The sequence below is a fragment of the Branchiostoma belcheri genome, unplaced genomic scaffold (assembly GCF_001625305.1).
Source record: "Branchiostoma belcheri isolate BF01 breed outbred unplaced genomic scaffold, Haploidv18h27 scaffold159, whole genome shotgun sequence".
Taxonomy (NCBI): domain Eukaryota; kingdom Metazoa; phylum Chordata; class Leptocardii; order Amphioxiformes; family Branchiostomatidae; genus Branchiostoma; species Branchiostoma belcheri.
Window position 1 is genome coordinate 410,156 of NW_017803035.1, and position 15,154 is coordinate 425,309.

Sequence of the window (15,154 nt, forward strand, 5' to 3'; positions counted from 1 at the left end):
CGTTCGTTCGTTCATTCATTCATTCATTCATTCATTCATTCATTCATTCATTCATTTATTCATTCATTCATTCATTCATTCATTCATTCATTCATTCATTCATTCATTCATTCATTCATTCATTCATTCATTCATTCATTCAAGTTATTCATTCATTCAAGCTTTGTATGTATGTTGGACAACTGCTATTTCTACTCTTCTGCTTCAAGCTCCCCTTCTTCCTATGCAATACAAGGGAAGGTCCAATTGTCCTTAGATGGACATGGAAAACATAACATTTTTTCCCAATTTTATGTATAGTCAAAGTTATTTTTAAAACATGCCTAATAGTCTATAGATAACCTGGCATCTGTCTTATGCAGAAAACTCAGCACCTGATTACTTGGCGGGACTGAAGCACTGCTTTCTGTAGCAACAGCTTCCACTTTTTCTTGCTTTTCTTCTGGTATCGGCTGCTAATAAAGCATTTGGGAGGATGCAATAAGCAACATGCATTAATTTTCATGTGCCATGTAATGTTACTCTAGAAGCAAACTATGTGATGAAGTTAAATTACACTTTCTTTGGTACTGACTACACTGTCCTTGGTACTGACTACACTGTCCTTAGTACTGACTACACTGTCCGTGATACTGACTGCACTGTCCTTGGTACTGACTACACCGTCCTTGGTACTGACTACACTGTCCCTAGTATTGACTACACTGATCTTGGTACGGACTACACTGTCCTTAGTATTGACTATACTGATCTTGGTACTGACTACACTGTCCTTGGTACTGACTACACTGTCCTTAGTACTGACTAAACTGTCCTTGGTACTGACTACACTGTTCTTAGTATTGACTACAGTGTCCTTGGTCTGACTACACTATCCACAGTACTAGCTACACTGTCCATGGTACAGACAACAATGTCCAAGGTACAGACTACACTGCCTAAGGCATTGACTTCCACTATGGCATTCGCTACTGTCCATGGTACTGACTACACTGTCCACAGCACCCACTACACTGTCCTTAGTACTGACTAAACTGTCCTTAGTACTGACTAAACTGTCCTTGGTACTGACTATACTGTTCTTAGTACTGACTATACTGTCCTTAGTACTGACTAGACTGTCCTTAGTACTGACTATACTGTCCTTGGTACTGACTATACTGTCCACAGCACCGACTACACTGTCCTTAGTACTGACTTAACTGTCCTTAGTACTGACTAATAAACTGTCCTAGGTAATGACTACACTGTCCTTGGTACTGACTACACTGTCCTTGGTACTGACTACACTGTCCTTGGTACTGACTACACTGTCCTTGGTACTGACTACACTGCTCTTGGTACTGACTACACTGTCCTTAGTACTTGTGACTACACTGTACTTGGTAATGACTACGTTGTCCTTAATAATGACTAAACTGTCCTAAGTACTGACTACACTGTCCTTAGTACTGACTAAACTGTTATTGGTACTGACTACATTGTCCTTAGTATTGACTACAGTGTCCTTGGTCTGACTACACTATCCACAGTACTACATGTAGCTACACTGTCCATGGTACAGACAACAATGTCCAAGGCACAGACTACATTGTACAATCCAAAACATACTGACTACACTGTGCATGGTACTGACTACTTTGCCTAGAAGACACTTCAAAATTACTGAGAGAATGTCAACCATTGAACCACATTGAAGGATTGAATTGGTACATTTCACAAATCATGTATGATAAGCAAGGTGTGTCCCATGATTCAAGAGATATAGATTGAAACAACAATCAAAACTGTTTATAAATGGAAGAGAAAACAATAATCTATAACAGTAAACTTTGAGGCGGACTTTCTATGGAAGTATTACATATGGATGGACACAAAGAGAAAATGTAAAGAACATTTATGATGATGATAAGTAAAGATGATGTACACACTCAAAGAATATGAACTGCCTAACTCTAATAATGCATCAAAAGAAAAAGAGTGCAAATTGCCAAAGGGGTGGTCAAATAAAGGGCACAGCAAAGCCTTAAGCAGAAGCACCTGATCGTTTGCTGGGACTGTATCACTTCTTTCACTGTCATCAGTCACAGAAACAACTTTGGGTTCAACTTTTCCCTGCTTTTCCTCTTTTGGTAGCTGTTAGCAAAGCATTAAAAATAAAAGGACATAGTGAGTATAATAGCAAAATGTATACCTTTGGCATAAACAAAAAAAGCTAAACCAGGCGAAAGTGGCAAGATTCTAAAGGCACTAGAACTATTTATTACAGGTATAAACACTATTCAATGATGATCTGAAACAGCTTTGATTAGTGACACACATTACAATTGGCTGCACATGTCCCAATGGTTTGTCATGTCTATTCAAATACAGGGTATGAATTCCATTCCCAATTTGATGCTTTTTATCTGTTACTTACATGTAGAAGGATGCTCCTAAATTTGCTTACAAGCATAAAAAAGCAACACTTTGCTGTAAGAGAAAAAAATACCCCTCCAAGGGTATTTTGGAAGCAAACCTCACCAAATTACTGTCAAGGACCTCCAGCCAAATTCCCTGAATTGCCTGAGAAGCAAGAATATCTTTCCCTTGAAAATCTACCCTAACACTTGATTGGGTTTATTGACTTGAGCACGTTGCAATGATTGGGAGGACACCTGATATTGCTGCTGAAAATTCCTTTTGAGCTCCAAGACTCATTGGAAGAGTTATTTTCCTGCTGTGTGAAGCTAGTTTTATGTACAGGATTTTGGCTTACTGGGTTCAATAGCTATATTGCTATATTCACTTTGAGTAGTCAGGGCTCGAAATTCATCTTTGGGGAATAGGTGCACTGGTGCACCCAACCTAAAAAATTTGGTGCACAGAAAGGTGCAATTTTTGGGGTGCACCATATAAAACCAAACCTAATTACAGATCTTACTGCTCCTCTTCTGAGCTTGAATCTAAAATGGGAGCTAACTTCACAATCTTAAACAAGTACTACAACAAAGGTTTTATGATTTTTGTGACACTTAGATGCCAAGAATATCCTGTATAATATATTATACAAATTTGATATGTATAAAAATACCTACAAAAATACCAGTGCACCCACAGAAAAAATTGGGTGCACAGCTCCAATTTTGGGTGCACTAAGGTGCACATGCACCCAGTATTTCCAGCCCTGGTAGTGCTAGTTGTTTTTACCTACAGGAAAGCTACAAGAGCACAGGACAAAGAGCACACGAAGCAGGTTAATCAGATTAGCACCTGATCAGATGGTGTATCAGAAGCACTGCTTTCTGCATCAGCATCACCACCACCTTTTCCCTGCTTCTCACCTTCCACAGGATACTAGCAAAAGCATTTGGAAGGGAACAAAGCACATCATGCGCATATATTAACACTGTAAGTATTTGTCTCGGAAAAGGCAGTTAAATAAGCTTGTCAATGAGATAAAAGCCATTGACCTCAGTCAGTAAAAAAAAAGCATAACAGAGGAACAGCCGAAAAGGATGCTTATCTGAATTCCATGCCTGCCATTACAAATGAAGCATGCCTGAGCAAGCATTAAGATGCTAATAATTACTACTAATCAACTATTGATTAATTGCATACAGCTTATATTACTGTACATTGTTACATTGCTACAAAATGGTGAATTAGAACACTACAAACATGCATTAGTGTGCGTGACATTCACCACTTCAAGCACAGGATCATTATAAGAAGCAATTGATCTAACATATGTGTCCATAATATCACCAGGGTCCATAATATTGCCACCTTGAGAAATAGTGTGCTTAAACTTAAAGATATTTTTACTGCAACATACCCTAGGTATGTACATTTGAGCTGTGCAGGAGTGCATACCAAAAGTATGTTGCAGTAAAAATATCTTAAAGCACATTGTTTCTCAAGGTGGCGATATTATGGACCCTGGTGATATTATGGACACAGATGTTAATTGTTAATAGTTAATATAATCATGCCAGAGAACACAGAGAGTACAGTGAGGGTACATGACTAGAAGGGCACCTGTTTGCTCCTATGGAACGGAACACCACCGTATCTGTAACCTTTATCTGGACGCCTGTATCCCCGAGGGTACTGAGGGTCATCGAGGGGTATAAAGGAATTCTGGTAAGACAACAGAACCTTACAGACCAGAAAACTATATGACAGCCTCGTTTGGGAGGAAGTATGTAAGTGAGGGGGAGAGATATTGTACGCCCTTTGAAGAATATAAAAAAATGATCAAATGGTGTGCAGCTCAAAAATGTTGTCATACTCAAGTCTTAATTGAACAGAGAGTCTCTAATAGATATAGTTGTGTGTGTATAATTATATACAATGTAGTATGTAAAGTTACAACTTAAAGAATCTGATGAAAAAATTGTACAATCCTCATGTAGAAATTAACATTTGCAAGGCAAATGCATAATGTTTACCTTCGCATATGGTCAGCTCTGTTAATTCTTACTCAAACACATTCATATTATATGGTGACAGAAGTCTACAATGTAAATCCCCCCTGCTATAAAATTGCAACATGATGTAACCCAACACTAGTAACCATGGCAACAGACACAACATAGGTTTAGGTCAGAGATGACTGTTTGGAGGAGAAGAAGAAGAAACTGAGCAAAAACAATATGTTTTCCTTTGGTAAACATAATCACTATATACTTGACAATGTATGTAACCAGATGGATGCAGGGTGGCGAGAGTGAATGACAGTTGATGATAAATGAGGCTGTTTTCATTCAAATCCTCCCTCCCTGAACCACACGGTGAACTAAAGACTACCGTATAACCTAAGACTTAGTAGATACATGTACACAATAGGCAATCACAAGCTAAAAGTAATACAGTCACACATATGTTCATAAGCAAAGCTGGAAAGTGCAGGCATCTCAGATAATGAAAGGTACCCTTAGAGACTTAACAGAGAAAGCTTATAGACAAGACAGCTTGAACCATAAATGTAAGGCACCTGATAGGACAGCCTTGATGGGGCAGCACCATATTTAGCACCTCTGTCCAAAGCGCCATATCTTTGAGGTTGCTGAGGTAAGAAATAAACCACAAAATACATGAAGAACCCTTTTTTCTAAAACCTGCGGTAGCTAAGTTTATTAATGGCTCAAAGATGGCCAGCCACCATTGGACAACCAATGAGCAACCAAAAATCATTGATCATTATGATCATACTAAAAGACCTGGAAGATTACAGAGTGCTCCTTCAACCACAGCAACATGATGATAACACCAGCAACAGAGTGGTCACACTCATCATGGGTCGTCGTACGATTTTGATGCCATACATGTAGAAGTGTCAAGCAAGTCGTGACTAAACCAACCACTGGTAAGGACCTAAGATAGCATTTTCCGTCATGGCTGAATTTTGCAGGGCACACTCATGATTGTTTCGAGAATGCCCTCATTTTGTTATCGTACGACGAACATACGATGTTTGTGACCGAGCCCTATAGGATTTATTCTACATTTACATAGTGCAGGAGCAGCAGCAAAGACACCCTGCAGTTAAAGTCCAGCCACATGATTCCCCTGAAAGAATGAAATGTCTGTCAGCAAGGGAGTAAAGATGTCAATCACGGCATTGTGTGTGTGTGTAGCCTGACTTCATCATGCTTCTAGCAGCCCTAAAATCCACTGATCGGGCCCCTAGAAGCTGAATGTTCAACACCTCTCTGTCAGAAGACTTGGGAACATCTTAAGGCCACACCAATTTAATTTCTTGGTTAACAGATTTTTCTAGAAAAATAATGGAGCGGGCGGGCGAAAACATAAAAAATAAAAACAGGCCTAGGCATCTTATTATGGCCCAAAATGGTACGATAGGAGTCAACACACCAGGCTGGTTCAAAATTTAAACAATGAATTTTGAACTTTTAATGAATCCAATTGCATTGAAAGATGGAATAACTGTAACAACTAAGGATGAAAAGGACTGTTTTCAACTGTTCAGGGCAAAATATGAGCATTTTGCAGTTGTTTCAGAATTTTTATTTTTATTTGCAAATCAGAAAAAAATGAAGCGGGCGAATCCGTTAACTAAGAAATTAACTTGGTGTGGCCTTATGGCCACAATCTTTTGTGCGGGAGGTTCAGTCAGCCTGCAGAGAGTGTGTGACAGTCAGGCAGGGTGTGTGTATAATATAGTGTGTGAAAACTAATGACCAGCACCTGTCCCCCCCAGCCTTCTCCATTCAGCCCATCGTAAGGTGGTGGCTGGAATCCCTGCAATAATACAAGTTTTCTTACATCAGTAAAGAATATTCATACTGTATAATTATATTATTCATATAACGGCGGGTCCCATAACTTCGAACGTAAATTTGCCACTTTGGTGTTAGTAGCATTACATCAGTGTCGGGAATATGAAAACAGTTGCGTTTTGACAAATGATATAATATGACAATATCGGAGTTTGGATGTTTTCTGCTGTGGAGATTAATTTATATCGTCCGTGTACAATTGGTAGAGTGCTCGCTTTGTAACCGGGAGGTCGTGAGTTCAAACCCCGGCCGGGTCATACCAAAGACTTTAAAAATGGTACACAGTCATGATCACTTCTTTCTCTGCTTAGCACTCAGCACATATGAGACTTTGTGTGGGAAGGTCAAACACACAGCACTACCAGCGGACCAGCCCCCTGCTGTAGTGCCCTGCACAACTGTGTGTCGCCCAAGGGCTACAGAAATGGACATGGGCACCAAAACCCTATGCTCTGCATAGAGCACGGGTAGACCTTTACAATTTACAATGTGGATCTCGACAGACAATATCTCTATGCATGACCATGGGTTCTCAGTGTTTTTATTCAGCACAGTAAAGAAAAACAGAGTGGCTCTCTTCTGCATGATGAGACAAGCTAAAACTCGTTCGAAGTTATGGTACTGTCGGAGTTATGGGACCCGCCGTTAGAACTGTTCAGTCATAGCGGAAGCTGTAGGGCTAATACCAATTAGCATTTACTCTGGTCAAAATTGAGTATACTTATAAAATATAACATTCACCAATACATTTCACCTGCGGCTACCTAAGCCACTTAAAAATGCAAGGAAATACTGCTCTTGAAGGAATACAAGTTAGAGAGAAAGTCTCCACAGTATGCTACAATACTGTTACAGTACTAGTGAAAAAAATGTAACTAAGAAGATGCATCATTTTATCTGTTGGTATTTCAACTCCTTGAAGTTTAAGGCACCTTATGCCATACAACAATGCTAAAATGATAATTATGTAAATTTAAGACAGAAAAATTGAAAACCCGTAAAGTGCCATGCAAGCATAGGCTGCCGTAAATTATTACTAATAGGCACCTTTCCTGGGCCCTTATTGTATCCTTGGGGACCATACACTCCATCAGGATCATAACCGCCAATGGGACGTTGATGATCCTAAGATAGCACCATGGAAAGGATTACTTGGAGGTTCCAACTGGTAATAAAGCACTGAAAACGACCTCTGAAGGATAACACCAATTTCTATTTGCTTTTGTGATTAATAAAACTGGATAAAACAAAATATAATGATTAACAAAAAGTAAGACGTTAGTGACAATAGCAATATCACTGGTCAGTACATGTATACCTGGAAATGGTTGTCATTTCATCCAGGATAACTCTTAAAGAGATGTTATTAGGCCACACTAATTTAATTTCTTGGTTAACGGATTTTTCTAGAACAATAATGGAGCAGAGGGGCGAAAAAAAAAATAAAAAAAAAAACAGCCCTATTATGGCCCAAAATGGTATGACAGGAGCCATGAAGTGGCTGGTTCAAAATCTAAACAATGAATTTTGTACTTTTCTGATACCACTGCATCGAAAGATGGAATAACTGTAACAACTAGGAAGAAAAGGACTGTTTTCAACTGTTCAGGGCAAAATATGAGCATTTTGCAGTTGATTCTGAATTTTTATTTTTATTTGCAAATCAGAAAAAAATGAAGCGGGTGAATCCGTTAACCAAGAAATAAAATTGGTGTGGCCTTATGGGAAGGAATGGTCTTAATCTTGTCATCGATAACCCACCACCTTTAGTAATCCGAAATCTTACTGTAATTAGTAAAACATGAGCATGCATTGAGTTGAACATAATCTAAAAAGAAAACTAATCGGACATAACAGTTTTAGTCACACACAAGACGACATTTATGGGAATGGAAGAAACAGTTAGTTGAAAACTCTAGTTACCACATTGACTGTAATCTGTCCGCCATCTCCGGATCCACCAGGCTGTACAGTAGACACCCAATGTTAGAAGATGAGACACAAAAGCATGTCGGCAGAACGTACTGCGCCTGCACAGAACCCCGTATTTTCATGTTTTTCGTTGGGTTTTTGGTCAACGTTGCATCAGAATTTTGCCTGTTGCAGAGGATATTCTTTCCGACATAACATTTGGAAACTACTGTCGAAATGCTAACCTTATATGAGCGAATACAACCTTATATGAGACATTCTGCCGAAATGCTATGTACAATATATTATGGGTTTCGCGCAGGTGCAGTACGTTCTGCTGACGTGCTAAACAAAAAGGAGTGGAGACACGGATTTGTTAGTTATGAACAAAACAGGGTAAAACACCAACTTATTAACACAGACACTTGATTTTGACCATGATAACAAGAATGCCAATCACATAATTGTATAATGGTATTGTAACAGACAAAACAGAGGACATGAGACAATGAAACCTGTAGGAATTTTTGATAACAAATAGAATATCAAAAAGAATTATAACATATTAGAGGATACTATAGGATTGACACGGTGTACAAAGTACTTTGTGTCACTGAAGGGTGATGCAGAATACTTGAGTTGTGTACTTTTTATGTCAAGAAAAAAAGAGAGAATTTGGTATCCTCATACAAAAAAATTCTGAATCTGATATTTGAATTTTTTTATATCAGTGTACGAAGTATTCTATGAAGGTCCATGTGATAGTGTTAAAAACATATCAGTCTGGAACTCCTGTATTGAACATTACCATGTAATACAAGACATAAGAAGAAACATCATAATTGGCACATTTAGAAGCAATCAGTATATAATATGGTAATTCTAATAGATTGGCATACCACATACATTTGTACATGTACAATGACATACATGTGACACTTACCCTTGCATTCTTCAGCTTGTCACACAACACCCGCTCTTCCCTCTTCACGTTCTCAAAGTGCTGCCTGTGATCCTTGGCAGGTCCCACCAGGGACATCTCATCCACGCTGTACTGTACCAGTTCCTTGCTGTAGTTTTCCATGTCGCTCACGTGCCTCTCCGCGGTCGGTAGGAAGCCCTCAGGCTCCCTGTGGTACAGGCCCTGAGAATGACACATATGTAACGGTTATGACTTGTGTAACTACCGTAATATGAAGAACTTTATTGCACAACAATTGCACATGGTACAATGTATGGCAAACTACATAAAGAGAGTAACAAACAATAAAATATGTAGTTGAACAAGACCTAATGTCGAATAAAACCTAACAAATCTATACCATAATTATTCAAATAATAAGGGATAGCAGACGTCTTTGATAAAGTGTAACAATCGAGCGGGCTAATCACAAGTTTCGGATTTTTTCTAATAACAAAGCATTCCTTTATATATCTACCTATTTTTGCGTTGTGGGGACCATTACATGTAAAGATATATTCAAATCTGTCTCTAACATCGAGACTCTTGAAATCTATTGTACTTGATTCGAGAAATGTAAATAGCTTGTTACACGTACGTATAACATCATATTTGGTACATTCCATAACAAAATGAAATTCATTTTCCCATGGATGAGGAGAAATCCTTTAACCAAAGACCATGAAAGGTTAGCCACAAGTTGTTACGTCCCAGAAGCTAGCCTTATACTTTCATGAGCCTCTGTCAATAAGTTTCTATGTGTATGATAAAAGTACAAGTCATGTATATAAAAGTATGATAATGGTGCATCTAGAGATCTAGACTGCAGTACCTCATGGGTGTTCCAGAGGTCCTCCCTGTCCACCGACGGGTTTGCCAACAACTCCAGTTCCCTGTTTGATTCTTTCTCCAGCTTGTTTATGGTCTCATCATATAGGTCCTGGGATTTACGGAACTTCAGCTTCATCAGGGCAATAGGTGCTTGGTACATCACATCCTGGGTAGGGAACAATTCATTCATTCTTTATTTCAGGTAAAAACCCATATAACACATGTACAGTACATCATTGAAATAATACAAAAACTGTACAGACATACAAATAAAACAGGAAGAAACCTAGAAGCATAATAAATTGTAGGTCTTCCGGAAGAATGAATTCCTGTAAAAGGCATCGGAACTTATTAAGCGACTGATTGTTGCGTTGTTGGAGGAAAATAATCTTTTTAGAAAAGAATAACAAATCCAGTCCTCCTCCTGGTTTCAAATGTGTCAATATAGTGATAGACAAACATTTCACTCGCACTACATCGCCAAGGTAAATTCATAATGATTCTAAAACAATTGTTGTAAGCAACTCGGCATTTAGACAGAACACCTGAGCTAACAGAGCTCCATAACTGAGTGCCATATAGCTGGGCGCAATACGTCATGAACAGGTGTCTGAGGGATGACTGCATGTGCAAGATGTTGGTTAGCTGAGGAATGAATTCCCTCGAATTCACAGGGCCCCCATGGATGAGTTTCTTTACCTTCCACTTGTTTTCAATCTTGCCCATCTGGTCCTGCAGCTGCTCCTTCTCTGGGTCATTCATGTCCTCGGCCAGTCTCTCTCCACTCTGCACCAGTCCCTCCATCATGTCTGAGTCCACGTCTTTGAAGAATGTCTACGGGGGGCAAATAGGCAGCCCAACTTCAATGTTAATGTGATGTTTTAGGTAACATCCGTGTCCATAATATCACCAGGGTCCATAATATCGCCACCTTGAGAAATAGTGTGCTTAAAGATATTTTTACTGCAACATACTTTTGGTATGCACTCCTTCACACATCAAATGTACATACCTAGGGTTTGTTGCAGTAAAAATATCTTTAAGCACACTGTTTCTCAAGGTGGCAATATTATGGACCCTGGTGATATTATGGACACGGATGTTACATGTATTTTCTTCTCAAATGTTAACTTCAAGAGCGGGGTCACATTCGTCATAGGTCATTGTATGATAATATTGACGTTGTAGGATTTTCAAGCAGTGAGGTTAAGAACTGCTTGGTCAAGCAGTCTGCGTGAGAACTTATTGAATGCCCCTTGTAGATCACAAAAGTACAATCATAATACAATGATAACACATAAATGTACACATGCAAACAAAGCAAAAAAAATGCTTTGAAACAAGAAAAGCTACGGTAACCGTAAAATGAATGAAGCAAAACACACACACACACACACACAATTCATTATAGTAGGGTGTATAAAGCAAGATGACAAATAAAGATGTGATGCAAGCCATTTCTTACGATACATAGTAATTTTTCTGTTTCAGATGATTCTACCTTTTCTCTCACTGGTATATTGACAGCATCAAAGTTAATACTGGGTTGGTTCTCCCATAAAAGCTGACAGTACCGATGTCTGAGGGGCGGATCAGCTAGCTGGATCATACTCACCACCAACATCTTGGATCCAGGTAAGCAGTTAGAGAGGAGGGAAGAAGATGACATACAGGCTCACAGAACATGGAATGTGTGATGATTGTGTTGGAATGAATAAGTTATGGAGTAGCCTGCATTGGATGCCAGCATTTTTAGTTTTAGTGCCCTTTTTCAGATGCTTCAGTGCACAATATTATTCTATCTGTCTGTCATTATTTTGATTAACTGTTCAGAATTTGAACAGGCAAGAAGATTGGCAAAGCGCTTAGTGGCGGTTTGGGTCCTTGGGGTCATCCAATCACCAGAGGTCCTTTTGGTAGGGAAGCCACCAAGAGTGTGTCCATAAGGCCACACCAATTTAATTTGTTGTTTTGCGGATTCACCCTGTCCATTTTTTGTCTGATTTGCAAAAAAAAATTTGGAGGTCCTACAATGTACTAAACTGCAAAATGCTCAATGAAAGACATATTTTGGCCCCAACAGTTGAAAAAAGTCCTTTTCTTCCCAGTTGTTAGATTTTCAATCTAACAGTGCAATTTTGTTTCATTAAAAGTTGAAAATCTATAAACTAGCCTGGTATGTTCACTTCATGGCTCATATTGTTAGTAGTAACATTTCCGGCTATCATGGGGTGCATGCCTTGGCCTGTTTTTTTTTTTATTTTTTTTTATTTCGCCCTATCACTCCATTTTTTTTTTTAATCCGAGAAACAACAAATTAAATTGGTGTGGCCTAAACTGAAAATGCTGGCATCTGCAGCTGGCTAGTGTATTGTGCAAATCTGTTAGCATGTAATTTACGTAGTCCATGACAAGAAGAGGGAGGGCACATAGCTCTTTTGATGAGGACATTGACATTATAACTTGGTGCTGAACAATGCATCCTAAAATGGATCAAAACAGCCTATCTTACCTCATGGCGAGCGATCTGGATGTCCAGCGGCTGGTCGCGGTCTGTCATGATGTCGTTAGCCTTGTCCAACCAGGACCCCACGTCATCCGTGCGCTTATCAAAGTCCCTCCAGTTCTCCTGGATATCGTCCAGTTTGTCGTCCCAGGTCAAAGACAGGGCCATGCCATCCTGAGGGAAGCACAGTGAATCGTTATGAATACTGATACATGCAGGGATGATGAGTATCCCTATTTTTTTTCAATACAACACACAACCAAAGGGATGGTCTCTGGGAAACTTTCATCAGGCCTAGTAAGACCATTGTTGTAAACATGCCCTAAGGCCACACCAATTTAATTTCTTGGTTAATGGATTCCCCCGCTTCATTTTTTTCTGATTTGCAAATTTAAAAAAATTCAGAATCAACAGTACTGCAAAATGCTCATATTTTGCCCTGAACAGTTGAAAACAGTGACCTTTTCTTCCTAGTTGTTACAGTTATTCCATCTTTCAATGCAATGATATCATTAAAAGTTCAAAATTCACTGTTTAAATTTTGAACCAGCCTGGTGTGTTGACTTCATGGCTCCTATCAATGCCATTTTGGGCCATAATAGGATGCCTAGGCCTGTTTTTATCTTTTATTTTTCGCCCGCCCGCTCCATTATTTTTCTAGAAAAATCCGTTAACCAAGAAATTAAATTGGTGTGGCCTAAGTTGGTTACATTTAGATGCAAAGGCAAGTAAACACACAGTCAAAAACAGTCACCCAAAACAAAACCTCTGAGTACCTGGAGGTAAAAAAATGCATAAAACATAATTTGAACTTCAACCCACCTCAAACCTGGAGTCGATGTCTTCAAAACGAGTCTGCAGGGGTGTCTTGTCATGGTTGTGCAGGCACAGACCCTCGATCTTTTTCAGGTCACTGTTACAGCTGCTCAGTTTGTTGCGCATGAGGTTCCTGGTGGTAAAGAACTCCTGGTGCACAGAGAAATTAACATGAGTTAGTTTAATAGAATTATATACATTGTACAATATTTACATAGCACATAAAGTGTTCACAAAGAACATTTTGACAATTTGTGTCATGGGGTAATTTGTAGTGTAAAAGACCTCAGCTGTGAAGCCACTGCCTTCAGATTTTGTTTGCCCATTCAGCAAACCACATCAAATCCTGACTGACTCTTGGATTGACATTGAAAGTCAATGCTAACTCCTCTGGCAAATCATTCAGCCTCTTTGGCCACGTTCTATTTTTCAGTAACTCTACAATGTAGTTCTAGTGGAAATACAATTTCAGTACTACAGTAGTTTATACTGTACTTTATATCATACCCGTTCAATAACGGGTTCCGGACCGGGCCGAACTTTATGGTACGGCCCAGGCTCCATGGCTTCTGCGCCGCTTTCGAATATTCCAATACAGAATCCGAGCGTTGGAACTGATGTTGTTGCATTTGAGGATTCAGGGGCACCAACTTTTGGCTCATCTTGCATTGAAAGACGCGTTTTCTTGGGTGGTTATGACATAAATAAAATACAACACGGTGTATTCCGCATCGCCCTCGGTCCCGGCCCTCCCGCGAGTCGGATCGCCCTCCGGCCTGCGGGCAATCCTCGGGCCGATACCTCGGGTGATACGGAATACCCCGTGTTGTATTCTATATATTAATTATACAGTCCTGACCTTGTGGTTTTGCACCCTCTGGTTGAACTTGGCTGAGGTTGAATCGACCATGTGTGACATCATCAGCTTCTCAGCATCAGACAGCCAGTTGTCGATTTCGGCCGTGTCGTCCTCAAATCGCTTCACGTATGGAAGCATCCGGGTGCAGTTGTTCTTTTCCTTGGAGACATCATTTCGGATCTGCATGTCGATAAACAGGGTTGAATACAAGTAACATTTTCACAAGGGTTTAATGAACTTAACACACATATCTTATGGCATTCGCTTACACGGGTGCAAGGCACTTCAATAGACTACCAGCAGAAGTAAGGCAGATTCCAACTTTAAAACACTTCAAGGCAGCTATTAAGATGACCTCTGACCTCCAATGATATTGAACGGAAATCGAATACGTTGATTATGATTACATTGTATGTTTTGAAGTTATGATTCTTGTAAATTTCCTCAGTTCATGTTCGTATTATTCATTTATTTCAGTTATACTGATTTCATTTACATTTTTTGTTAATATGTACTTTGTATAATCTATTATTCTTTTACATATTGTATTCCCCCTGGGCCTCCTTGGAAATCAGCTATTGGCTGAAGGAGCTACCCACAGGTGTCATTGAAGATTAAATAAATAAATGGCATACACATTGCCAACAAATTCTTTCGAAAACAAGAATTCAAATCTGATTTTTCAAACTTTCTGGAAGTATTTTGTTTTTTTCTGAATGTATTGGAACTGTGTACTCAAGGGGATGTATGATGTCAATTAATGGGTATTACACAATCCTGAATTCCTCCATATTACTCCCACTAAGTTCCTGATAGGTCAGGCTTGACCTTCCTATCAATCATGATAATATAATAAAAAATATAGTATATTATGCCAAAATAAGCTCCCTCAAAGAAAACAAGAGACAAACCCACAACTTAACAACCCAAAACAATACTTGCATACCAGTCCTGTATTACTAAGTAAAGAGCACCCTTTAGTTAAG

At 39.2% G+C, this 15,154-nt stretch overlaps 1 protein-coding gene across 50 annotated transcripts in view; it reads right to left on the minus strand.

Annotated features, from left to right (window-relative positions):
* Positions 1-15,154, minus strand: part of LOC109465835 (nesprin-1-like) — an 87,882-nt gene that overhangs the window by 32,356 nt on the left and 40,372 nt on the right. For 34 of the 50 annotated variants that reach the window (XM_019763281.1, XM_019763289.1, XM_019763317.1 and 31 more), the window contains 11 exons: positions 14,169-14,348; positions 13,316-13,459; positions 12,500-12,667; positions 10,687-10,821; positions 9,989-10,153; positions 9,139-9,339; positions 4,979-5,050; positions 4,021-4,092; positions 3,253-3,336; positions 2,041-2,136; positions 375-455 (listed from right to left, as the gene is read on the minus strand). In XM_019763281.1, coding sequence (XP_019618840.1) covers positions 375-455; positions 2,041-2,136; positions 3,253-3,336; positions 4,021-4,092; positions 4,979-5,050; positions 9,139-9,339; positions 9,989-10,153; positions 10,687-10,821; positions 12,500-12,667; positions 13,316-13,459; positions 14,169-14,348 — 1,398 coding nt within the window. The remainder of the gene's footprint in view (positions 1-374; positions 456-2,040; positions 2,137-3,252; positions 3,337-4,020; positions 4,093-4,978; positions 5,051-9,138; positions 9,340-9,988; positions 10,154-10,686; positions 10,822-12,499; positions 12,668-13,315; positions 13,460-14,168; positions 14,349-15,154) is intronic. The other 16 variants (XM_019763329.1, XM_019763328.1, XM_019763325.1 and 13 more) reach the window with 7 other exon arrangements.